Genomic DNA, 27,573 nt, shown 5'->3' on the forward strand with positions numbered 1-27,573 from the left:
CGCACGGTATTGTGGTTGTTGTTGTTGTTGTTGTGTAAATGAACGCTCTCGGCGCCGATCGGCCTTCAACATTCTCGTTCCAAACGTCCAGTATTCTTTTGTTTTCTTTATTATAAATATCAAAGTAGCATATTTACAGAGAAAAGTCAGTAGATCTTGATCAGGACCACGAAACGCTGTTTTGTTTCACCGTGGGGTGAATGGGTTTGTTGTGAGTTGATGATCAACATAGCTAACGTTAACGTTACTTACAAAATAAATACATGCGTGGACGTGATATATTGATTTGCTGAAATTAACTTTTATTAGCTTACTTCTAGACAAACATTTGATGCTGTGAAAAAAATGTGCCGCACTTGTTTTATCCTGCAACACTGGTCAAAATAATAATATATCAAAATAATATAATGTTTATTAATGTCCATTAAAAACAAAACAAACAAAAAAAAAAAACATAAATAAACAGTTCCTTTGTAATGTTCCACATCTCATGATGTCACCAAACAATTAGCACTAAAACAATATAAAACAGTAAGACTGACTGATCCTAGATCTGTATAGAGCGAGATCCTTTAACACTTTTACACACTTACTCGCAAAGTACTTAAATAAAAATACATGATTTCGTTCACAGTTTATTCAGAAACTAAAGCTGTGGAAAATGTATATTGGTCGCATAAGTAAAGAAGACAGCCATCATAAGAAACTCAAGTTGTCATTACACACTGCACATGCGCGGTGGCGCGCGTGTGTAATTTCTATTTGGCTCAGCAAGTGTCCCGACGTGTCTTTTCTGCTAGTTGTTTTGTAACGAGAGTGGCTCGTTTGAAGCCGAAACTTTGGTTGAGAATCTTCTAGTAAGTTATTATTTTTTTTGTTCGTGTTTCGTCGCTTATATGATTTGCAAACCTGAGCTGAATGCAAGTACTCTGGTTCGGTTGTTAGCCGTGCTAGGTGTGTGAGTGGACAGCAGTGACAGGCGTGTGTGCATGATAGGGCGTTAACTACATAGTTGTTTACTGTTCTAACTGATTCATGTGTGTCTGACTGTCAAAATATACGCCGCACCATATAGTAAATAAACATATTAATTAGTCAGAGGAAGTAACTGGCTTGGCTGCCATGCTATTGTAGCGAGACTTTCCTTTTAGGCCATGTGCATTTTGAAGCAGCTCAACGCTGTCAAGTTTGCTTTGTTGATATACAAATGGCATTTGAATCCTGTACAACTTTCTAGTCTCTTAAATTACTTGATGATCTCTTTCTCTGTTATTTAGAGTAACTATTTGACCACATGAGATGCAGTGATGGCATCAGAGAAGAAGCTGGACACAGAGACACATAAAACACATGCAGCATCATCATCCTCTAAGGTAAAAAAGACAGAAAATAGCCCTTTGGTTGCTTTGCTCTTTTAAAGTCACTGTGATTTCAAATTTGACCATTCTTATTCTCTTTTACGGAATATTGCAGTGTTTATTATAGATGATTTATCTGTGCACATCATATAAAAAGCATTTGTCCTTGTAATCTTACTCAAATTAAAGGGATGGTTCGGAGTAAAATCAACCTAGGGTCCTTTGCACCATGACCTCGAGCCAGAAAGCGATGCATAAGGATGTAGTGTAATTATGCCCAGTTCCAGGAATGCACTAATATTTTGCAACGATTATTAGTTAACACTAAGTTGTCAACACTTCGGAAAAAATAATAATTCGTTGTTACACTACATCCTTATGCATCGCTTTCTGCTAGGGCTTTTATGAGCTTTTCCCAAATCACGGAAGTTACCTCGGCGTCCGGATTAGCAGTAGCATTAGCCATCAGGCAAGTGTTATTTAAATAAACTCTTGATATACTTACAAACTTTCCAATGCCTCATTTTATGAGTACAGAACCTATTTGTACTACTGTAGAAGTTTGGTACCATTCTGGGCATTATTAGTGTGGTAATTTACGAGATACAACCTTGGATCCATTAGCGCCTGCACTAAGCCATCCGGCTGATATCTCTAAAGAAGCTCTAACTTTAATAATGTTCGACCAAGGGAAAAAAGGCTTCTGGGGGGGTGTTTGGCTCGAGGACCATCCCTTTAATTTCCGCTCCCTCTTGCAATGAAATCTCTTCTCTTCTTTGATGACTGCCGTAAGGGCACGTTTCATGCCAACTTTAAATGCAGTTTCAGCCAGAAGTTAAGGTGTTTCTCTGTTGATGTAATCTGTATACTTTTTTTCCTCAAGTCTGCCCCTGTGAAGCCAAACTACTCATTGAAGTTCACCCTCGCAGGCCACACAAAAGCTATATCATCAGTGAAATTTAGCCCTAGTGGTGAATGGTTGGCCAGTTCATGTAAGCAGTGTTTGTTTGTTTGTTTGTTTTGTAACATTCAATTGTAATCTATAAAACGGCAAACCAATGTCTGAAGATTTTAAAAATGACAATCTCTTTTTCAGCGGCAGACAAGCTCATCAAAATATGGTGCACTTTTGATGGAAAATTTGAGAAGAGTCTTGCCGGACATAAACTTGTGAGTTTAATGAAAGTTAAAATTAACATGAAAATTCTGTCATCAATTACTCGTGTCCCTCATGTTGTTTCAAACCCATTAGACTTTCGATCGTCTTCAAAACACAAGATATTTTTAATGAAACCTGAGAAATTTCTTCCCTTCATTGAAAGTCCATTCCACTAAGACTTTCACTCTTCAAAAAGTGCTTAAAGTCATCTCAAGTCTGGTTGAGCTGTAATTGACCGTATTTCATGAGCTCTATGTATGTCCTTTGATCATTGTTTATATGTACATAAAAGCCTAAACTAAATATGTTCATCATATAAAGCAATTGTGTATCTTGGGAGACTTTAAAGGGATAGTTCACCCAAAAATGAAAATTACCCCATGATTTACTCACCCTCAAGTCATCCTAGGTGTATATGACATTCTTCTTTCAGACGAATACAATCAGAGTTATTAAAAAAAAAAAAGCCCTGGCTCTTCCAAGCTTTATAATGGCAGTGAATGGCCATTTCTGTTTTGAAGTCCATCAAAGTGCATCCATGATAAAAGTGCTCTGGGGGGGGTTAATAAAGGCCTTCTGAAGTGAAGCGATGTGTTCGTGTAAGATTCGTGTTCGTTCATGTTATTCGACTAAAATAACTAGCTTCCGCCAGATGGCCTACGCAAGTCGACTTAAGCCAAAAGAGTAACACTTGACGATGTATGACGTAGGATTGTAGGAGTAGCGTAAGCTTTGACGCCTCTCACCGTTCAAACAAACAGGGCTGGGTAACAAACTCAAGCTCCCTCGACATTTCTCTTTAAAAATTGTCGTTTTAGACTTCTAATTTTTGACTGGTGTCTGCTCTATCCTCTGCACTTTCGCGTTCGTCATTACGTTGTGTGTGAGATCAAAGGTTATGCCATAATAAAGCTTGGAAGAGCCAGGACATTTTGGACTCTGATTGTATTCTTCTTAAAGCCCTGCATTTCAGCCCGAGCCCGACGGGCCCCGACTTATTTACGCCCCTAGGGCCGGGCTTCGGGCCAATTTTCACGTCATAGTTCACATGCGGGCCGGGCCTCTGGCTTTTTTTGGGTTATCCTTCTTTTTATATTTTTAGACATTAATTAAAAACAATATGAGAAGTTGACGACGTCGATAGAAAAACAAACATAGGAAGACATTTCATAACCTCATAACTTTCATAATCTTATAAATACACTGACATATGACTGACATGACAGTCTCACGCACGCACACACACACACAGAAGGTTTCCCGTCAGCGTGACCCACGATTCACCTCATGTGCAAATAATGGAGAATATTAAGAGCAAAATCGCAGATGGCAAACTTAAAACGCAACGGGAAGAGTGATAGAAGAGAGGCTGACTGGGTTATAATTGTCCACTGTGGATGCTATTCTTTTTCTCCACGATGCTCTGTAAGAGACTGTTCTAACTTTTCGTTTGATTGGACTTTATTTTCGTTTAACTGTTGGAAACTAGGCTACAGATGTTTTTCGTTTGATTTGACTTTATTTTCATTTAACTTGTTGTTGTTCTGTGGTGCATTTTTGAGGTAAGATAACCTGCAAGTTTGTTTTTAATTTATTTAATTTAATTTGTTTAGATTGTAGGCTATGCTAATTTCGTTTGCGAGCGCTGTTGCGAGCAGCCTGAGCCTGATAAATAAATATTTATTAAACTAACTGTCTGAGTGATATGCTTGATGTGTTTTATATGGATTTTATTGTAGCCAAGTAAAGTATTAGCGTTGATTTGATAGGCTAAATTGATCAAACATGTTTTACTCGCTGTCGGCTCAGCTGCTTGGTCGTCATAAAAAAAAAAAATGCTCCAAATATTTGTCTAAATTAACTTAATAAAGAAATGAAAAGAAACATAACTAACAAAACTGACCTATTTTAATTCTGCCGCTGTGTAATGAAAAAAAAATGAAAAAAACCGGGCTCGAGTCGGACTCGGGCTGATAATTGTGATGAGCTGTCGGACACGGGTCGGGCTAGGGCCTGAGCGTCTCGGGCAAGGGCCGGGCTCGGGCCTAGATTTGAGGCCCATGCAGGGCTCTAATTCTTCTGAAAGAAGAATGTCATATACACCTAGGATGGCTTGAACTATCCCTTTAAGAATATTTCTGTTCCAACATTTAGAAATCATATTGTGATGTGTTTTACAACCCTGTGTTGTATTTGGCAGGGAATATCAGATGTGGCCTGGTCTTCAGACTCAAATCTTTTGGTGTCTGCATCAGATGACAAGACACTGAAGATTTGGGATATGAGTTCGGTAAATCTTTTCAAACATATATTTGCACACATGTATATATTCTGATGCTGTAGGTGTCACCTAAAATATCAGTTTCTGAGTTTTGTCCCCAAATTCTCTGCCATGTTTTTAAAGGGAAAATGTCTAAAGACACTAAAAGGCCACAGCAACTACGTCTTCTGTTGTAACTTCAACCCACAGTCGAATCTTGTTGTTTCTGGATCTGTAAGTAAACAAAAAGATGGATTATTTTTTAAATGCAAAAACGATTACAATGATATGTCATTTAGTGATCGAGTGGTGTGGTTCATGTTGACAGTTTGATGAGAGTGTACGGATTTGGGATGTCAAAACTGGGAAGTGTCTGAAGACCCTGCCAGCTCACTCAGACCCGGTCTCAGCGGTAAAAATAGATTCCTAAAAAATCGTTTTGTTAGCTTTCATGCAGATTTTGATGATGTCATTTTCATTTAATGTTTCCAGGTTCACTTCAACAGAGACGGATCTCTGATAGTATCCAGTAGCTATGATGGTTTATGGTAAGTTGAGTAGCGCCTTCTATTAAAGTACCCCTATTATGCTATTTTGAATAGTATTCAAATGCAGTGTGTAATATAGCTGTTTCTGAATGTAAAATGTCTGCAAGTTTTTAAAGATCAAAATGCACAACAAAAAAGTTATTGTCTCCTAAAATAAAGAATCGATTCTGAACTGCCGAAACGAGTCGTCAGCTATTCCAGTCTCTCTTCGTGTTACATAACTACGTAACAATGTAACAAATTAGCATAATTCCAGCCTATGGTCAATCATCATTGGCTGCCCCTAAACAACGTATACTTTGACCTGCCCACAAAAAAATGTAGTTGTAGCTGAGGCCTGGAAGAGTTTGTTTCGTGTTGTCGATATGTCGAGATAACGCTTTTTAGGACTGCGAATCAACTTTGCTTGCTCTTCAAAAGGATACGAACTTGCACTGGAATTGATGTGAAAAAACTGATGCCATCATCAAGCCTCCAGAGCTGAAATTCATATATGGTAATAGGCGTTTCATTTTCTGACATGCACTGTAAGCTGTAGACCAACAGACTGGGCCTTCTAACCAATCAGAGTAGGCTGGCAGTAATGAGAGGTTTAGAGAGACTGAATCCTCAAACAAACTGTTTTCAGACTCTTTGAAAAATTAGGTGATATACAATGTATATTATGATTAAACTGTAGTATGAGCAAGCCATAATTGTATGAGTCAACACAATTTGGAACCTTTAAAATAGAATAACAGAGGCACTTTTAATGTGCTGAAAGTCATTTCAGTGTTTTTGGTAACTTGCTCAAGACCACCCCCATCTGTTCAACCACACACCCTCTGTCCAAAACCCTGCCCTCCAAAGGCATGTCAACAAATCCAAACACGTAAAAGGCAGAGTGGCATAGCACATTCTCTGTCATGTAGAGCAGACATACTAAACATTTACTTGCAGCACCTCCAAGTAAGCCACTATCCTTACGTTTGATTCTTTAAGACCGATGTGATGTTAATATTTATCCATTCATGTTACTTACTGTATTTCAGTCGATTGTGGGACACTGCTTCAGGACAATGTCTGAGAACTCTTATAGGTATGTGACTGTTTTCTCTGTAGTATGTACCATGTGTGCTGATGAAGCTGGTGAGCATGATATCAAGTTTTCCAAATTCAGTTGGACTTTATTTTAGATGTTGAGTGTTGTTGTGGTGCCAGATGGCAGGATGTTGTGTGGTGCATAATTTGGATAAATGTGGCCTCTCTAAATGCAAATAAGGAGAGTCTGTTGATGGAGAACTGATCCTTTTTTTTATTTCAAGATGATGACAACCCTCCTGTCTCATTTGTAAAGTTTTCTCCAAATGGAAAATACATTCTGGCTGCAACACTGGACAAGTAAGTGAACTCATCCCCCTAGTGACTATTTATTCCATTCAATGCAGTCTCTGAGACTAAATTAATTCAGCAAAACTGTCAAAATTGCAAACATTTGTAACAAATGTATAATATAAATATTATGGTAACACTATACAATAAAGTCTCAAGTTCCCCCAATGTTTTTTTTAATATTCTTTTTCATGCAGTGTGTAATATAGCTGTCTGTAAATGTAAACGGTCTGCAAAGTTGTAGTCGAAATTGTATGATGAATAAAGTTATTGTCTCCCAAAAGAAAGAATCGACTCTGAACCGCCTTAATGAGACGTCAGGAATTCGAATCCCAATCAGTTACGGCTACACGTCACTAGCCAACACATTTGCATAATGCCCGCCTATGTTCTACGTTGTCCTTTCGCAAACAACTTGATCGGCGGGATATACAAAATGCTTGCTTGAAAGATGGGTCAGTACCCACTTTATATGGATCAGCTTGCTCCTCAGAATCACAACCTGTATGTATGATTAATTATTAATGTATATATTTTCTACTGGGTGTTCAAAATATGTAGTTTTGTGTTTTATATTGTGTAGGTCTCTGGCTAACTCAAGTTATTACTGTCTTACTGAAATAGTTAATGCTAATCAGCTGTGTGCCCCTTTTACCTAAAAATGTGTCTATTAATGCAGAGTGTCTGTCGTTGCTACTTTGAGTAATGATTAAGAATTGAGCAAGATTTGTTTTACAAACTTTAATGTTACATCAGACATTCACGTTAGTGCTCGGCTAACATATGCTCTGATATTGGCGCAGTTAATGATACAGTTTAATAAATTAGAAATATAGGCTACACATTTGTTGATGGACATACACATTTAATGCTGGTGGTGAGGAATTACAGTTGCATAATCTCATAAATGTACCTCAAACTGAGTATCTTATCACTGAGAAACATCTTCTTAAGTCGCCCTTGCTATGGAGATTCGGGTTGAATAACTAGTTCTTCCAATGTTTCATCATTGGACTCGTGCTCAGATTGATATGATGCAATCGACGCCATCGTTACTGTCTTTACTATGTGTACAATTGCTGAGGACTGAGGAAGCCTCCGGAGCTGATGTTCAGTTATGGTAATGGATGTTTCATTTCCGACACGCTGTATGTGGTAGACCAATCACAACAGACTGGGCCATCTGGCCAATCAGAGCAGAGTAGGCTCTCATAAAGGAGGGACTGAATCATCTGACAAGTCGTTTGATGTTCATTGCAAAATCTGGTGATGCGCAATGTATATTATGAGAAAATTAAAGTGTTTTTTGACCTTTGATGCATGTCAACCTGTTGTAGGAGACCTCTGAAACAAACTTAGGAACCTTTAAAATAGCACAATAGGTGCACTTTAACATTAGTCAGTGCATTAATTTTTTTTTTTTTTCAGTGCATAAAAGTTTATATTATATTATATGTATATTTTTACAGCATTTATGAACATTTGTTAATGTTAGTTAATAAACATGCTCTTGTTCATGTTAGTTCACAGTGCATTTACTAAGGGTAAATAGATGAAATATTCTTTCTTTTTCCTTACAGTACCTTAAAGCTCTGGGACTACAGCAAAGGAAAGGTTTGTAATTTAATTATAATGAATTTGTACTACTACTGATTTTTTTTTTTTTTTAAATGTATTGTATTCAAATTAATAGTGTATATATTATACATGCTATTCATTTTACTAAATTAAAAAAAATATATTTTATGACATGTTGATAATGCTAATTTGTATGCATGTGTACAGGATTGACTATTCTTGTGAGGTCCAATTTATATATAAATCTAGTGTTTTGCACAGGTTTCTGTCGGGTTAGGTGATAACAAATATCATTAACCTTATATATATATATATATAAACAGTAGATGTCCATGAGATGTCCTCGCTAATATAGTCAAACAAATGTGTTTACACCTACTTATATAATTTCTGGGTATAAATTGATCCCCCAAAAAGTGTTAAATCTGGCAAAACCTCCTTTTGGGAACATCCTAATTTGTAAAAAAAATAAGTAAAAAGTAAATAGCTTTTTATTTTTTATTTTATAAAAATGCAGAATGTTTTCTGTCAGTGTTAAGTTTCTAATTGGCTGTAGGCCTATATAAAAACAATTGAATGTCATTTAGATAAGTAAATTTGTGTGGGTAATGTTTCATGCTTTTGAATGATCTATTGTATCTTTTATATTTTTTAGTGTCTCAAGACATATACTGGACATAAGAATGAAAAGTATTGCGTGTTTGCCAATTTTTCTGTGACTGGAGGAAAGGTAGGTTCAGTTTAACTTTGTCAAAGTATTTGTTTTAATACATATTTATATAGTTATTTTAGGCCAGTTCCTGTTAAGAGCAAGTTTTTTAAATAACCTGAATCTGTCTTGGTTCCGTTCAGTGGATCGTCTCAGGCTCTGAAGACAATATGGTGTATATCTGGAACTTGCAGACCAAAGAAATTGTGCAGAAATTACAAGGGCACACAGGTATATGACATTTGATTGACCTCCCAGACACTGCAGTCTCTTTCATTTTGTTAACATAAGAGGTTGTAAATATGATGTATTTTTTGTCCTTAGATGTAGTGATCTCGACAGCTTGTCACCCTACAGAAAACATCATTGCATCAGCATCCCTGGAGAATGACAAGACCATCAAACTGTGGAAGAGTGATTGTTAAGTTAAAGCATATACTTCAGAGGCTTTAGTAGAAAGATTCAGACTGATGACTTTAAATAGTTTCTGTCTTTTACAATGGTTTGATAGCACATGGTTCAGGCTTATCTGAGAGATGGGCAGGTCCTATCTGCTTAGAATAGTGACATCTCACTTATCAGTAAGATTTTCTCCCCTTAATATACTGTATCATCTACTGTAATGTTCTCAGTTCATTTTAATTTATTACAGAAGAGCAAATGTTTTCTATCAGATCATGAATTCTATTGTTTCATGGTTCTATTTGGGTAAAGATATATGTACTTCTGGTAGACATACCAAAAATGTATATATAAACAGTTTTGTTAAATGAGAAAATGTCTCTTGATGTAAATTTTTGCAATGTCTGTTTGAACCTTCAATTGTTTCTAAACATAATTTTCCAGCATTTCAGCTTTGAATCTGAAGGTATTCATTCGTCTTAGTCTCAGTTTTATTTTCATTCTCATTTGAGCAGTAATCTCCATAAAGTGTACAATCTTCTGCACACTTTGCTATAGGAGTATATAGAAATATCGGTAACACTTTACAATAAGGTTCATTAGTTAACTACATTAGTTAACATGAACTAATAATGAACTGCACTTATACAGAATTTATTATTCTTTGTTAATATTAATTTCAGCATTTACTAATACTTTATTAAAATCTTATTAACATTAGTTAATGCACTGTTAACTAACATGAACAGCTTTATTTTTTATTAACTTTAACAAAGATTAACAAATACAGTAACACATGTATTACTCATGGTTAGTTCATGTTAGTTAATACATTAACCAATTAACCTTATTGTAAAGTGTTGCCTTATTGTACTATCAATAATTCACAACTATCAAATAATTCTGTTTTCTGAAGATGACATCAGCCTTTTTTACAATCGGAAATTTAATAGTCCTTTGAGCAGACATTATATAGCAGGTCAATACACAACACAACCTCAATTTGTCTTGTAAAAAAGAACGAGGGAGCCATCCTCAGCTCTCAGGTGAGGGTACCACGAAAACAACAGAACAAGCTTTTGCACCTTTCCCTCAGTCCAGGTTTAAGGGCATGGCTCCAATTAAAAATGAATATTTACACCAACAATGTGTACAACATGGAACTGATAAAATAATGCTACAGAGAAAAAAATTACACTTTGTACAAAAATAGATAATTCTCTTAAAATGCATCTCTTTTGTGTTTTGCTAACTTGTCCTGTGATGGACCGGTGTCTCACACAGTCACAGGGAACAGATTTAGAGAAAGATGTCTAATTGCAGCTGATATCAGAGAAGATGTGCCTGGCTCCTCATGGTCTAACAAACCCTGTTTGACGACTAGTCCAACACAGTGTAAACCCAAGCGCTTTACATGTATTTACCACAGCAAGGGGCTTTTAGTTCTTGTTTGCACATTCAAAATATGCTGGTTTTAGAGAAATGAAAGGCCAAAGACGTCCAATGACAGCACAAACAAAAGTTCACTGATCTTCCCTGACGGCTGATTCAAAGCATGAAAAAAACATGACCGCTATAATTTTAGGTTCTGTATAGCAATCATAGACAGTCTATGCTGTTTGTATGCATATTAGACTGAATACTTTGTGGTCATTTTGCTTGTGAGGCCTGGCGTAATAGACTTTTGGCAGAATGTGTAGTCTAAATCAGCAGGTCTGCTAATGACAATTCCTTAAATTGCTGCTACACAGCTCACATACTCCCCGAAATCCAATAATAATTACAGTAGTCAACATTTGAAGTGGATCAAAAAAGTTCATCAAAGTTGTCCTAAGACGAGAACGTTTTTGTTCAATATTCATGTATAACTTTGATGCAAGGTTTCGATCCACTTCAAATGTTGACTACTGTATTTTAAATTCATCGGCATCATGAAAACACTGCTTCAGATTGGCTCAATCTGCAACTGAGGTTTGATGGGTCAGTACAAATGGTATGAATCTGTAATTATCAACATTTACAGTTTCTTCCTTATGATACAGATAAGACACTGCACAACAGAACCAAAAACACAAGAAAATGTGGGATTTTGCATCAACCTGAGGCGCAGAAATGGTTATTTTGCAATGTTTGCCAAGCATTTTATGAAAACCCAACTCTTAAACTGTAATGGCAAATGAGTGCAGCTGCAATGTCACAACTCTTCCAATAGGGGACAGACGTAGCACTTCTTAAACCTCGTGATTCCCTGAGGCCAGACTATCATCTGGATTCCTTTAACTCGTTGCATATTTTCAAATCACAAACGCCCTCTTGCTGGAAATTATCAGATGATATATAAGCATTATTGAAAATCTTTGGAAATACTTAATACATATTTATGCTGAATTATAGAGGCAAAACATCATGAATTTTTTTTTTTTTTTTTTACACAATTCTAACAATGAATCATTGCATTTTCATCCAGCGTGAGTTCAGCCAGGAGTACACCTGCTTTTCATTCTTTTTTTAGACCATTCTGTTATTCACAGGCCCATTTATCTCCCAAAAAAGAAAAGGACAAATTGCGTGCAGTTTCTTCCTCATGAAGATGGACTTTCAGCATCCTGACGTATGACAATACCACTTGAAAGAAGCATTTTATAAGTGCCTGAAAAATAAACGAATGTGGTCCTTTTAACACTGTTAACACTGAACTCTGTGCTACAGTTTGAGCAAGAGCTTCTAATGGCAGATACAGTGATGTGTTCCTTAAGGACAGCTGCATGAAGAAGTGCATCTGAGGTATTTTTTTTTAATCCTCTCATGAAATTTGAAAATTCACAGCAAAATGATTGTGAGTTCAGAGATGAGGTGGTTTGGCTGTGTACTCAATGGAAAGCAGAGGTAGACCTCTGTAAGGCAGAAGAAATGAGTAACCATAAAAATAAAAAAAAACTCCAGCACTTTGTGAGACTTCCCAAACGTGCATGCAAACCAGGAAAAACTCACTTAATCCATCCTGTATGGGATTCCGCAATGAACAGTTACTCAGTATTTTGTGGATTGCGCAATGTTTTCTGAAGAAACGCCAAGGTAGAATTACTCTTGGATCAGTCCTCTCCTGTGAGATCAGAGATGTGTCCTGTCCGGCCTCCTGTGGTGTTCTATACATAAGCTGCACCCTCTGTCAAAGGGGCGGAGATGAAAAGAAATCATTCCCTCATGTCATTTGGTGTGGCGCCTCGAGCATTTCCATTAGAAAAGTGTCGATGGGAGTGTCCCCGATTAACTTGAAAAAGAAGAGATGTTCAAGACACTTCAGGCCGATGGAGCGCAGGGCAGGCAGACGCAGTAACAGCTTGGCAAATCTGTTCATGAAACAATGGATGTCAATGTTTGGATTAGCACAGTGTAATACTTAAAGGATTAGTTCACCCAAAAATGAAAATTCTGTCATTAATTACTCGCCCACATGTCGTTCCAAACCTGTAAGACTTTCGTTTACCTTCTAAACACAAATTAAGATCTTTTTAATGAAATCTGAGAGCTTTTTGTCCCTCTATTCACAGCTAGTCAACTGCCAATATGATGCTTCAAAAAGTTCATAAAGAGATCGTAAAACTTATCCACATGAATTGGGTGGTTAAGTCAAAATTTTCTGAAGAGACACGATCACTGTATATGATGAATTGATTTAATTTAGGCTTTTATTCACATTTGAACATCCATCAACTCACACATCAGTTGTGGTAAACGGAAGCTCAAGCATGTTCGTTTGACGTTCATTCTCATGTGTTACGCAACACGCTTGAGCTTCCGCAAGAACCAATGACGTTTTTTCCCGCGAGTCAAGCAGGTTCGGTTGAGCTTCTGTTTATGTTCGCTGATCAATGTTTACATGCGAATAAAAGCTTAAATTAAATCTGTTCATCACATAAAGCGATCGAGTTTCTTCAGAAAATTTGGACTAAACCGCTCAATTCATATGGATTAGTTTTACGATCTCTTTATGAACTTTTTGAAACGTCAAAATGGTGGTTGCGTAGCTGTTACATGATGGTTCAAAATTCAGCAGCCAGATTGTTAACAGGAACTAAGAAAAGGGATCATATCTCCTCTGTACTTGCTTCATTGCATTGGCTACCAATAAAATATAGAGTCGACTTTAAGATCCTTCTTTTCGCATACAAGGCACTGCACAATTTGGCCCCGGATTATATTTGTGATTTTATTAGGCCATACAGCTTCTAGGTCACTAAGATCTTATGATCAGTTACTTTTATCGGTCCCACGTTCTTGTTGTAAAATTTAAGGTGATCAAGCTTTCTCTGTAGTCGCCCCAAAGCTCTGGAACAGTCTACCTTTGAACATTAGGGCCTCTCTATCACTGGATGCTTTTAAATCTAGTTTAAAGTCTTATTTTTATTCTCTAGCATACGAGTGATGCTGTTATGTATATACATTTTGATTGATTTTGATACTTGATTTTTATCTCCATTTCTGTCTTTTTTTCCTGCTCCTTTTCTCTCTTAAATTCTGATTTATATTTTCATTGTATTGTAAAGCACTTTGGATCAACAACGGGTGTGTTAAACTTTTGCTCTATAAATAAAACTTGACTTACAATGGAGGGACAAGTAAGCTCTCAGATTTCATCAAAAAGATCTTCATTTGTGTTTCCGAAGATGAATGGAAGTCTTATGGGTTTGGAATGACATGAGGGTGAATAATTAATGACAGAATTTTCATTTTTGGGTGAACCTTTAAGCTGTTTTCTTAAAATGTTAAGTTAAGGTAAATCATTCTTTTTTTTATTTTTTTTATTTATTTATTTATTTTTTTAAATTAAAGAAACTATCGTTCAAAAGTTTGGGGTCAGTGTTTTTATTTTATTTTTTATTCACCAAGGACACATTAAATTGATCAAATGTGACTGTAAAGACATGTATAATGTAACAAAAGATAAATGCTATTATTTTTAACTTTCTATTCATCAAAAAATCCTGAATGTATCATGTTTACCCCCCCCCAAAAAAAATTAATCAGTTTTTTAATCAATTAACTGTTTTCAATGCTGATAATAATAAGAAATGTTTCTAGAGCACATAATCAGCATAATAGAATGATTGGTAACACTTTACTTAAATCCTTTATGTATAATGCATTATAAAAGTATTTTTTATAATTATATAATTTTATAATTATGCTTTGTAATGCACCTAATAATGCATTTTATGATCTCATGAATAATTGTAACTACCGTTATGCCTTTAGAAAGTATAATGCATTAAAAGACAAACCAATTTCAACCAATTTCAGATGTAACCACGAATCTTCAAACATTATAATCCATTTATGGTAAATAATGGTAAACCGTTATTTTAAATTGTAATAATATTTTGCAATATTAATGTTTTTATTGTATAAATAAATTCAGTCTTAATTAGTATACAGGTTTTTTTTAAAACATGACAAAATCTTACCGCTCAAAAACTTCTTAACAGTATTGTAAAATATATATTTTGTAAATATAAAATAAGCAAAATTGACTTTTACTCTAAGTAAAATTGGTTGTGAAAATGAAATGAACATGCACATGAAAAATATATCATGCTCACTCTGAATCTTTAGGTTTAGGGGTAGTGTAAGGGGATAGAATATACAGTTTGTACAGTATAAAAACCATTACCTCTGTGGAGAGTCCCCTGTGTGTGCGTGCATGTGTGTGTGTGTGTGTGTGTGTGTGTGTGTGTACCTCCCAGGCTGATCGGGGTATTTGTGTTTACAGTAGGCCTCTAGAGAAGCATACACTCTTTCCCTTAATGCCTCCACCTCTGATGGATTAGACAGTCCTTTTGAATCTAAGAGTTGATAAAAACACAAAATCCACAATTTTTTGTGAACTACCTAAGATAAAGTCATATTTACACACAGCTTACATAAGAAATGGCATGTAAGGATAAACCTTGCCTGATGCTCAGCAAAACAAATAAAGTCATGTTAAAGGAATAGTTCACTTAAAAATGAAAATTCTATTGTCATTTACTCACCCTCAAGTTTTTTCAAACCTGTATGAATTTCTTTCTTCTGCTGAACACAAAATAATATATTTTGAAGAATGTCGGTTACCAAACAGTTGATGGACACCATTGACTTCCTATTCCTTCCCATTGACTTTTTTTTTCCTATTATGGAAGTCAATGGGGTCTGGTTACTGACATTCTTCAAAATATCTACTTTTGTGTTCAGCAGAAGAAAGAAATTCATACAGGTTTGAAACAACTTGAGGGTGAGTAAATGATGACAGAATTTTCATTTTTAAGTGAACTATTCCTTTAAGGTGTCATTTTATTAGATGCTACGCTACTGTTCAAAAGTGTGGGGTCAGTGAATTTTTTTAAAGAAATTAATACTTTTATTGAGCAAGGATGTGTTAAAGGGGTGGTTCAGGATTTTGGACATCGGACCTCATTTCCAAGTTAGCCTGAGTGTTATTTATCAGTGGAGACAGTTTTCAAAAATGTTCACCCAGTCCTCCCAGTTGCATAGTTCGCTGGTGCTAGGCTAGCGCGAGTCAACGGTAACTGCTAGCCTGCCATTAAAACAGTTTTACCCACTCCACAGTACACCAAAATCAAATAAATTATAACGCCAGATTATCGATGTAAATGTCAGTTGAGAGAATAATGTTAGAAATCAAACTACTCTTGCATCTCAATGATCGCATTACATTTACAGGAACTAGTTTCTCAGCAGCAATAAATACAGGGAACAAAGTATAACTATTGCAATGCGATGAAAGGGTAGTTTGATTTCTAACATTATTCTCTCAACAGACATTTACATCGATAGTCTGGCGTTATAATTTATTTGCTTTTGGTGTACTGTGGAGTGGGTAAAACTGTTTTAATGGCAGGCTAGCAGTTACCGTTGACTCGCGCTAGCCTAGCACCGGCGAACTATGCAACTGGGAGGACAAAAGATTTCCATTTCAAATAAATGCTGTTCTTTAGAACTTTATATTCATCAAAGAATCCTGAAAAAAAAAAAAAACAGTTTCATGGTTTCTACAAAAATAGTAAGCAGCACGACTGTTTTTAGCATTGATAACAATAAGAAATGCTTCTTGAGCAGCAAATCAGCATATTAGAATGATTTCTGAAGAATCCTGTGACACTGAAGACTGGAGTAATGATGCTGAAAAATCTTTCAAAAATATTACAAAATCTTACCAACCCCAACATTTTGAATGGTAGTGTATATTTGTGTGTATCTTGTCTTGTGGGTGATGGGTAATGGTAGTTTAACCAAATAAATTTAGGCTGTAGATTTCAGCTATTTCAGAAGCAGCAAACCTCTTTCCACACAGCATGATAGTACTTTGTCACGACATTAGAAACAAAGTGCATCGCCTTGTAAGAACGTTCTTCACATACTGTACATATAAAGAGAGGATGCTGAGCATACTATTTTTGGCAAAGCCCTCAGCGTCGGATACCATATCCCACAATGCAATGTGCTTGAATTGACCTTTTGTCAGGGGCGCCTGCAGGATTTCAGAGGAGATTTATTTATTTATCTATTTATTTTTGCAAACACAAACACTAAAAAGTTCAATATATGCTGATGTTAAAAATTCCACTCTGAGAGAAGTTTTAATTTTATATAGTAAAAGTAAGAGTATAGGCGCTTTTCCACTGTTGGGCCAAACCATTCTCGTTGCTTAACCATTCCATTCTGTGCCGATCCGGCTCAGTACGGACATGGTTTCATTTTCCACTGTGGGCTTGTGAGTAATAAAGTCAGAATTGAGTGATATAAAGTCGCAATTGTGAGTTATAAAGTCAGAATTGCGAGATATAAACCTGCAATTCTGAGAAATAAAGTCAGTCTTCCTCAGAATTGGACTTTATAACTCGAAATTGTGAGTTTATATCTCACCATTCTGAGAATTTAAGTCAGAATTGCGAGATATTGTCACGGTTATGGAATTTTATTTAGAAATTTCCATTCTATTCTGTTTTTTTTCCCCCTCCATTCTGTCACCTGATGGAGTTTGTGTTCCTTGCCACTGTCGCCTCTTGCACGCTTTGTTGGGGACACTTATTATTCTTAATATTTTTTGATTTGCCTGTTTTGACAACATTGTATGTATTATGCATGCCAGAGAAGTAGTTGGCAGTGTCAGTTCTCTTTGTAGAGAAAGACTACGCGCCTGTGCACATACGCATTCAAATGCGCATGCCTATAGACCAAACACGTAATACGCACGTGCGTCACCGTTTTCACAGATTCACGTTTTTGAAGTTTACACAGAACGGCCAGAATGCATAAAGTTTTCTGTTTTCAATGAACACGGTGTTGTGTAAACGGAAACAATCTTTGTTGCATTATTTGTTATCACTGTAAAGCTGCTTTGAAACAATCTGTATTGTAAAAAGCGCTATATAAATAAAGGTGACTTGACTTGTTTCCTTTAGTTCATGTTTTCCTGCTCTGTTTAGTTTCGGTTATGTCCCAGTTTATTCCTGTGATTAATTCTAATCAGCTGTATCTTATTTAGTTCCCGATTATCCCCTGCATACTGTATATACATATGCATATAATTTTGACATTATAACTGAGAGAAAAATTGGAATTTCGAGAAAAAAAGAATGAATTTTGAAATAAAAAGTCGCAATTATATTATATGTTTTTTTATTCCATGGCAAAAACAAGCTTTCATAGAAACACGTTTCGGTGTAAATGTCCGCTAATTCACATGACACAGTAGTTGAATTCTTTCAAAAAGTAGCTTTTGTTTGAGTTGTTGTTTAGGGGAATATCCATTTCATTCAATGCTGACAAAGAACCAATTCAAAAGAACGATTAATTCACAAAATGATTGTCATAGATTGTTTAGTCGACAGAAATACGGGACACGCGTAATAACTGCAGAAATATTAGCAGGGAAGACGTTTATTAGGTCAGTCAGAGTGCTAACGGTGCAGAAAGTGTGTACATCCATACAGCTGCGGGTGCCACCATTAAAATGGTCAAAAGTGATCTCTTTCTTGACTCATTATTTGACTGGACTGTCAATATTTAAGACATTTTTACACACCAAAATGACAATTTTTATTGTTTGAAGATGAACACAGAGGACACGTGGGAACAATGTTGCAGGACATAGCTATAAGCCTGCTATACTGGGGTTTACAGTCACAGGAATCTCATTTACCCTTTCTGGCTTTATTTCAGCCCCTTTTAAATAGCAAGATAGCTTAATCACAGCACTCTTATGCAAGTGCGTTTAAAATGCCACTTCAGTTTAAGTATACATTACTGTACCTGGATTGAAGAGAACAATGGCCCGCAGGCATCCAAGTTCAGTCTTGTCCATTTGCATGTCTCTCATCTTTGACACAAGCTCTGTCAGCACTCTGAAAAAAAAAAAGTGAAAAAATCTTTACGCTCACAAGCAACTAAATTATAGCAAGTTCATTTTTCTCAAACATACCCTTAAAAATGCCGGTAAATGTTCTGTAACATATTAAACAGGCTCAGTGAGTCATCGCTCTGCTTTATATTTAGTTTTCATATTGCCTTGAAAATCAAAGTCATTATGTCTTATAAGACACATTCATCTCGACTGCAGACAGACCGGGCAGCATATATTTCATTAGTGAGGACACCAGCATATCTCACGCAGCCAGTGAAACATTATCACAGCGCTACATAAAAATGCCATACGGCTTAATGTAAAAACGGCATCAATCAAGAGTAAGATGTGCAGGACACTTTCATGATGCAGCGTCTAATATCATTATAGGGGTTATTTTCAAAAATTCATGTGTGCATGACCTACGGCTGTCACAAATCTTCCACAGGGTGTAGGCCTACTATCAGGACACAGAAAGGTTTCTTAGTAGATCGCAAGACCCTACTCTCTATAAACTGAACACAGACACTGAATTTAAAACGATAGTTCACCCAAAATGTAAATTCGGTCATCATAACTAGGGTATATTTTGCACCGGGTATATAAGAACTCAGTTATAGGAACAAGCCCCTATTTACTTTCTTTCTCTTTTTTGTGGAACACAAACTATTTAGGAGAATGTTGTAGCTGCTCTTTTCCATTTCATTTAAGTGAATGGGGACTGGATCAACCATGCTCCAAAATAAAAAAAAGTACCTGAAAGTATCATAAAAGTATCACAAATGTAATTCAACTATGTTCCACGTCTTATAAAGCCCGATAGTTTTGTGTGTGGAAAATGTGATTTGAGATTTGAGGTTTCAGTGAATAACAACTTTGGTCTGTCCTTCATACAAAACTATCATAAGGCTTCAGACGATTTGGTACAGTGCAACAGTGTCCATCCACTTTTTCATTGGCCTTGGTTCTGAAAGTATATTTCCCATTTATTTTTCCTATAGGGATTTTTAAAAAGTCTTTGTTAAAGAGTTCAAATGCATGAACTAAACCAACCAGCTATGAAGAGAATAACAACATTACAAACTTTGATTCGAAGAGACGGATGAAATGGAATCGAAGTGTCCGGTCCACGCCCCCCAGGGCCCACTTGTGGTGCCGACACTGAAAATATACATATATAGGAGCCCCTAAGGGGACGGAAAAATATGAGATGGGAGAAAAAAATGTATTTCAATGCTTTTCTCTTGCAAACGTATTGCGTTGCACAGAGAAACTTTGCATTCACTCGCAAAAGCACTGAACTGACTTTTACGCCATTCACAGTGCTTCATGGAAATCAGTGGCTTCTTTTGGTGTGATTTGCTTGTTTCGATTCTTTGATTGGTCGAGATTTCTCTGTAGAATCATGAGAATCGTTTCCTGATGGAGGGAACAAGATGTTCTATCCCTCCTGCCACTGAACTGACCGCTGAAATGGCCGGGACAAATCGAAATAAGTGAATGCACGCTGCTACTTATGTGGGGGAGTGGCAAGCCACTTTCACTTGCCAATTGTCATTGGCGTTTTCTGAAGTATCAGAGGTGTTTGTGGTTCCCATGTGAAACCCTTAGTGTCGTCATTCGACACGACTGGGCTTACATCAGGTATTCTGCAGTTAAACATGATAATTTAAAAATAAGTTGAAATAATGCAGGTTGATGGCTTCAACAAAAGACTAACATTGACTAACAACCTTGAAGCTCACAGTACAGCAGTGGCTAAAAGTGATTTCCGGAGGGGATATTTGTTCATTATGACCCTAAAAGTTTGATTAAACCATCGAAACATGGATAAAATATTTTTTATTTGTTTTATATTTATTTTAAATATGAGGAAAGAACAAAAGACTAAACCTCATAAATGTATTTATCTGAAAAAAATATTTTGCAAAAATTGCAAACTATTACTACACACACATATATATATACAGTATATATATATATATATATATATATATATATATATATATATATATATATATATATATATATATATATATATATATATATATATATTTTTTTTTTTTTTTTTTTACTTGGCCAAAAAAAATGCATAGAAAAACAAAAAGCTCACAGGAAAAAAGCATACATTGACTATTAGTATTATTAATATTTTGTTTGTATGACAGCATGAAAAACAAATATGTCGGCACAATTTGGCATGTTTCATTGTGTTATCACAAATAAAACAATTGACTCCAAGCACAACTACGCAATATGCAAACAAAATCGTTAATACATTTTTAATAATATTTGAATAAAGGGTAAAGATTATAATTTTACTTGGCCGGAAATCACTTTTGGCCACTACTGTAGATCTGACTTTATGTTTTATAAGTTATTGTTAAAAATCAATTCCCAAATGGAGAAAATTAATTGGGATTTTTTTTTTTACTTACGGAACCGGACTATTGCACTCTATAGTAAATGAGCCGTATACTTTTATTGGAGTTTTTAAGGTGCCATTTTTGTATTTTGTAAGCTTGACATCCCCAATCCCCATTTCGTTATATTTAAAAGAACATCTAAAATATTCTTCAGAAATTCACCTTTTGTGTTCCACTGAAGATAGAAAATCATACAAGCACAGAATTTTTTTTCTCTGAAAGCTTCGACTAACCTGTCAAAGATGGCTCCAACACCGGCAGTATGTGCGCTGTTTCTATGGACATGAAGGCCTGTAGCTAATAATATCCCATCTTTCACAGCTATGGAACGATGCGAAAAAGAGGCAATCAGGAGTTCATTCCACCCTAGCAACAGAGGACAGGAGCACAACAGCACATTGATAAGTGAAAAAACAAAGGTAGCAAGAAAGGGAGCAAAACATCTACTTTGTATCTGTGTGTGTGTGTGGTGGATTTGTCTGCTCTATTTGTTTACTCATATAGCTCAATATCAACTTAAGTTGTATGTTCTTAACCAAAATTGTGTTTCGTTTCAATGAGGACATTTCTATACATGTTTAAATACATTGTCACAGTTTTATATGCTACAATCCCATTTCTGAGGCTCTAAATAAAACACACTGAACAGAAATAAACTGAGAGTTTGGTTGTCCTCAGGCAACCTACAGCCTAATAAAATAATGCAACATGTGAATGGCGAGAACAATCCAGCCTCTTATTCTCCCTCGCTCTGTGTAAAAGCCATCATCCTTTACAGAATAAGGACTCTAACTCCGAGATAATGAGATGGAATTCCTTCTTTAATTGATGCTATGGCCCAAGGCTGGATCAAATGTATTTGCAAATCTATATAATGCTTCTGGAATAGACTGTAATGTCAAAAAACATACTCATTTCATTTGCTGATGTTTTTTTTTTTTTTTTTTTTCAGCTGTAAGTTCAAATCAGGAAGAATAGATGTACAGCAAAAAGGGTCATTTTAGGTCGATGTCTGCATGACTCAAAAAAAAAAAAAAAAAAAAAACGGTCTGTGTTTATTTACTGACGCACCTGCTCGAAGGAGGATGACTTGATCGTCCAACGGGAGATCAGAAAAGTGAGGTATCCGCTTGGCCCACTCCACTAAGGTAAAGAGTTGCTTGGCAGCTGCTTGGCAGATGTTTGTTACAGGGTCGTTAGGCTAGAGAGAGAGAAAGAAAGAAAGAGAGAGAGAGAGAGAGAGAGAGAGAGAGAGAGAGAGAGAGAGAGAGAGAGAGAGAGAGAGAGAGAGAGAGAGAGAGAGAGAGAGAGAGAGAGAGAGACTCTATGTCAGTAGCTTTCCTGGCTACACAAAGAGAAATCAAAATGAGTTCTCAGTGGTTTCTCCTAGAAAGCAATGGAGAGGAAACTTTTACTTTGGTGTCCTGATTCTCAGATTTTCTCCTGGGGAAAAGACCCTAGTGAACTCCAAACAAAAAGACAATGTCATTATCTCAAACTGCCAAGATTCCAGGATCTGCAAATGACAGTCAGTCTCAATATGAACTCAAACATTTCTTATCAAATTGGACTAAATTAGACCAAATTATTTCAGTGATGTTATCCACATGAATTGTATAGCTCTATACATGTCTTCTTTGTTTCTATTTTAATTTGTTATATGGAATTTTAGGAGAAACATCAGAGACATAGGTGATATGTATCTTATTATACAATAATCTGAAGGAAAAACAAGTTAGTCTTTGTAATTTTTCATTAAAATGTAACAACTTGCTCCAACTCCAAAACAACTTTCCTTTTTGGCCAATGTCATCAAAACCATATATGTATATGTATATAAAATATCCTGTTTCATTTAGAGATTGGAGTTACAGTATGAAAGTAAAATGGGTTGCAAATGCCATTTAATTTTTTATATTTCCATGTTCTGTTTGTTTGGACTTTTATGTTGTATTTCTAGTTTCCTGTCTCTAATTTTGTAGTCCTTTTGTTTCACTTATTCCCCTTGTTTGTTGCCATAGCGATTTATTTTCCACACCTGTTCCTTGTCAAGCCCTCCCTTGTTACCCTGTTTATTTATCCCCCAGTGTTTCCTTTGTTCAGTGTCTGGTGAACAATGTCTGGTCAATTGTGGATGTTCCGCATGCGTTGTTTCAGATCTGTTTTACCTGCCTTGCCCATGTCTGAATGTATTGTTTTGCATTTACTCTGGATTTACTAATGTTATTTTATTAATAAACAAATGTTGTTGTTGCGACTGGATCCAACTCTCCATCTTTTCTGAAGCACACTGCGTGACACTGGGATTTAAAAGACCAACTTTTGAGATACAATTTTCCACTGTGTGAGGATGGGGAAGATATTGTATGGGTTAACATATTATCAAAGCACTTTATACTTTATACTAGCATCTTAGAATGATTTGTGATGCTGAGGGCTGAAGTAATGATGCTGAAAATTCAGCTTTGCCATCACAGGAATAAAATACATTTTAAAAATATATTCAAAAGGTAAACAGTTGTTTTAAAGGTGTTGTATGTAAGTTTTTGACTGTACTAAAGCATACAAATACAATAATATGTCTGTTTTTGTTTTGGTCTGTGCGATATCGCACGTTGCCAACTCGCCCAATAGTATTTCGCCATCACAGGTTACCAGCTGGTGAAAAACACAGCGTATTGCAGTCATGGAAGCCAGTGAACAAACTGGGTCAGAGATCGCAGATTCTACCTGACCTAAAAAGCCTCAGCACCCATATAAAAATCTCTATGAATGGGAGCATATTAAAACGCACTATCAACTCATAATAAATCAATAAATCAACTCATCAATTTGCAGTGTGTATATCTCCTCACATTCCATTGTCAATTGCGCTCGTTCCTGTTGTGTGTCCTCAATCTGGCAACCCGATTGAGTCGAGTTTGAGCAGTAGGGGGCGGGGGAAAAACTCTCTCCAATATTTTGAATTTGTACTACAGTACCCATTTCAACCGCTAGCTGTCAATCTCACATACTGCACCTTTAAATTAGAATAATATTTCACAATATTACTATTTTACTGTATTTTTGATCAAGTAAATGCAGTCTTGGTGTTTCAGGGTTCTGTCACTTCTGTCTAGTTTATTCTTGGCTTTGTGACAGCCCTGACGCTGCTGTATTGTCTTGTCATTTGCCTTGTTCAAATACCCACACTTGTGGTTTTGGCCACTTGAGAGCGCATGCACGCAACAGGAAGTAAGTGCGCAAGACTGTCCCATGTCTTAAAAATGCCAAAGTGCAGTGCCCTTAATGCACACTAAACCCACACTATCTTGAATACCAATTCGGTGCGTTATTCGAGCCTAAGCGTATCCCATCATGCATTATGTTAGGGAACTCATGTGCCCCGAAATCGCAAGATGTCGAAGAAAACATTGCACTGTAAGTTAAATTAATTATCTATATATATAAAATGGTAGTATAAAACATAAAGTGTTGCACATTTTTATTGGGGCAAAGATGAGTATGGTATGTGTAGGCCTATTTTGCACAACATTTGCAACTGTTTTTTATCACTTAATTAGTAGCACCACAATTTTAAATTTGTGTCTTCTGTTAGTTACATAGCGACTACTGAACAGACATGTAGAAGTTTATTTTAAAATGCAAAGTATTGAAAATAGAAAGCTCTGTAAACAAGACTATAAGTGTGTTCCATCGAGTAATCAAAAGTTCTACTTGTAGTCTTTAACGCCTACTTGAACACTTGGGCCAAATAGAGGAAATACGTCATGCAAGTAGACAAGTGGTCAAGTGCAAAGACCGCAAGTGTGGGTATTTGGACAGGGCATTTGTGTGGCCGTGCGGTTTTGAGCGTGCTCGAGCCGTGCACTCTCATCTGTGTGCCTTGTTTCATGTGCGGGGCATGGTGTTTGGATCCTAGCACTTCGGTCTAGTTTGGTTTTGGTTCTGTCTTGGGATTCGGACATTCATCCTCTGCATGTTTGTATTCAGTTGTGAGCGCACAGGATGAACATTCGCTCGTTCTCGTGCTCTCTGTCTTGTCGTGTGAGCGTGCTCGTTCTGTTTGAGCACATGGCTTGTGATTAAGTTTGCTGGCCATGTGCTTATGTTTTTGTCATGTTTGGTGTGAGAACATGGCTTCTCATATGTGTTTTCTTGTGCCATGTGCTCTCTGTTTATTGTCTTGACCCCGCCCATCTTGTTACCTGATTATTGGTTTATTTGCCCTACCTGTCCTCCCTTGTTACCTGCCTTGTTTGCTTCCTATTTATTCTCCTTGTGTTTTCAGTCCTGTGCCAGTTTGTTGTCTTTCATTCCTTGTGTCTTGATCCCTGAAGCCATGTTGTGTCCTGCAACCAAGTCTTGTTCTGCCAAGTAGGGATGGGCAAATGAAGCCTCATGAAGCACTGAGGCTTTCCCCTGATTGTTCCGGGAAAAGATTTGAAGCATCAAGAGTGTCGAAAACAGCGCCATCTTGTGGCAGGTCAAATTTATAGCTTCCATAAACCTGAGTGCGCAGCGCCGTTGTTTCATCCATTAAGCACAAATAAAAGCCTCACAACGCTAAATATTCCGTTTTTTTGATGACATAATTCACATATTAAAGCAAATTAATGCAAAGTGAAACATTCACGTGACTTGAAAGAAAGTGAGGCTTCGTTTTTCATTGATCACGTGTTTCTCTGAAAACAATACGCGCTCCGGCACGGAGCTTCATGAGAAATTGCGCTGCATTCTCGATACGCGCTTTGTGCCAAATATAAAAGCTATGAAATAGCTTTTGAGTGTTATTGACTTCACTGTGTGACATGTTACTTGCCTTATCTGCATTCTGCAAAGATATCACCCAGAGAAACTCAACTGTCAAACTCAGTGATGTGAGTGGAAAATGAGCAGATATCTTGAGAGAAGTCTTGTGGAAATCATTCCTATCATTTTCCCAGATGGAATATTTTTATTCCCTGTTTAACTTTTGCTCTCTAAAAGCCTTTCCTTCTGCTTGAATAACCCAAGCTCTCCAGCCCAGAATCAATCAGAATAAGCACTCATGAACCAACAGCCTGGCATGTTAGAGCACTCTGTGCATGTTCTGCTGTTGTCATGGAGCAAATTCTGTCCCTGTAGGATCACAAAATCACATCACTGAAGCATCGTCATTATCAACCCAGAGCAAAAAGCTCTTCCATTTTAGTGGTATAACATACCCTTGTGAAAAAGAAATACTCTTTAGCATTCTTTTACAAAGAGTACTGAAAATAATTCACTTCAAAAGAATATAGCCAACTTGTTTGAAACTAATGTATGTTTTAGACACTTAACTGCTTGTTAACTGCAATTAAATGAAAATGTATTATAATATAAATCTATATTAAATGCAATAAGTTTTTTTTTTTTTTTTTTTTTTTAACCCACTTAAGTAGGACTTTCATACATGTACATGTAGTGAGCCTACGTTCTGATGTACAACCCAGAAGCGCTGCGCTGTTACACTACATTAACTCACATCAGAGGCCCACACATAAGAAAATGAATAGTTGAATAAAGTCGTTTTTTTTTTTATGTTTTTTTTTTTTACGCACAAAAAGTATTCTGGTCGCCTGATAAACTTAAGGTTGAGCCACTGTAGTCACTTGGACTATTTTAACAATGTCTTTACTAACTTTTCTGGGATGGCAGATATCGATTACCAAGCAGCCTATGTAGAAGTGATCCAGCTCTCAGATTTCATCAAAAATATCTTAATTTGTGTTCCGAAGATGAACGAAAGTCTTACGGGGTTGGAACAACATGAGGATGAGTAATTACTGACAGAATTTTCATTTTTGGGTGAACTAATCCTTTAAAGCATACTGACAAGTGTACTGACAAGCATTTAAATGGATAGCTCACCCAAATACGTTGTTCCAAACTTGGATGAATTATTCAGCTGACCACAGAATAAGATTTTGAAGAATGTGGATAACCAAACAGTTGATGGTAGCCATAGTATTTTTTTTTCCCCCTACTATGGAAGTCAATGGCTACCATTTGGAGCAACTTGTTGGTGAGCAAATGATGACAGAATTTTTTATTTTTAGGTGAACTATACCTTTAAGGTAAACTAAAATGGAATTTCTTTTGAGACTTTTGTCATGTATTTAAATATATTTCTAAATACACAGGTTGCAATGTAGTACATTTAAAATGTTAACTTTAAACTTAATATTGAAAAACACACTACAGTTAAAATTGTAATCAAGTACTTTACATGTGCTTTAGTATGTTAGTCATCAAAATAAATTCTTTAAAGCATGACAATGTACTTTTCTAAAAAAAATAATATAATATTACTGTTCTCTTTTTAAAATTATGAAAAT

The 27,573-nt window shown here is 36.2% G+C and overlaps 2 protein-coding genes across 5 annotated transcripts in view; one reads left to right on the forward strand and one right to left on the reverse strand.

Moving 5' to 3' along the window:
* Nucleotides 1-8: 8 nt before the first annotated feature.
* On the forward strand, nt 9-9,445 carry LOC307158212 (WD repeat-containing protein 5-like). 2 transcript variants are annotated; one of them, XM_079870609.1, is made up of 14 exons: nt 9-857; nt 1,278-1,373; nt 2,242-2,350; nt 2,455-2,528; nt 4,718-4,807; nt 4,922-5,011; nt 5,106-5,189; nt 5,270-5,325; nt 6,357-6,403; nt 6,630-6,705; nt 8,277-8,310; nt 8,930-9,004; nt 9,127-9,214; nt 9,308-9,445. In XM_079870609.1, the coding sequence occupies exons 2-14, from the start codon at nt 1,308-1,310 to the stop codon at nt 9,406-9,408; spliced, it is 990 nt and encodes a 329-aa protein (XP_079726735.1). In that variant the 5' UTR covers nt 9-857; nt 1,278-1,307; the 3' UTR covers nt 9,409-9,445. The 2 variants fall into 2 exon arrangements, with proteins under 2 accessions (XP_079726735.1, XP_079726736.1); XM_079870610.1 differs by having other exon boundaries at nt 11-211.
* A 1,622-nt stretch (nt 9,446-11,067) lies between these two features.
* The window catches only part of rxrab (retinoid x receptor, alpha b), a 78,435-nt gene continuing 61,929 nt past the window's right edge, over nt 11,068-27,573 (reverse strand). For all 3 annotated transcript variants that reach the window (XM_079870604.1, XM_079870603.1, XM_079870605.1), the window contains 5 exons: nt 22,286-22,415; nt 21,448-21,580; nt 18,698-18,789; nt 15,123-15,228; nt 11,068-12,735 (listed from right to left, as the gene is read on the reverse strand). In XM_079870604.1, the coding sequence (XP_079726730.1) occupies nt 12,588-12,735; nt 15,123-15,228; nt 18,698-18,789; nt 21,448-21,580; nt 22,286-22,415 (609 nt within the window). In that variant the 3' untranslated portion in view covers nt 11,068-12,587. The remainder of the gene's footprint in view (nt 12,736-15,122; nt 15,229-18,697; nt 18,790-21,447; nt 21,581-22,285; nt 22,416-27,573) is intronic.

Source organism: Squalius cephalus (assembly GCF_949319135.1).
Source record: "Squalius cephalus genome assembly, chromosome: 5".
NCBI classification, from domain to species: domain Eukaryota; kingdom Metazoa; phylum Chordata; class Actinopteri; order Cypriniformes; family Leuciscidae; genus Squalius; species Squalius cephalus.

What these genes read in the sequence shown, in the direction of transcription:
- LOC307158212 (XM_079870609.1), top strand. Translation starts at nt 1,308, where the DNA reads ATGGCATCAGAGAAGAAGCTGGACACAGAGACACATAAAACACATGCA. An exon ending in AGATTTGGGATATGAGTTCG is followed by an intron (nt 4,808 to 4,921) that starts GTAAATCTTTTC and finishes ATGTTTTTAAAG; the next exon opens with GGAAAATGTCTAAAGACACT. An exon ending in AGTAGCTATGATGGTTTATG is followed by an intron (nt 5,326 to 6,356) that starts GTAAGTTGAGTA and finishes ACTGTATTTCAG; the next exon opens with TCGATTGTGGGACACTGCTT.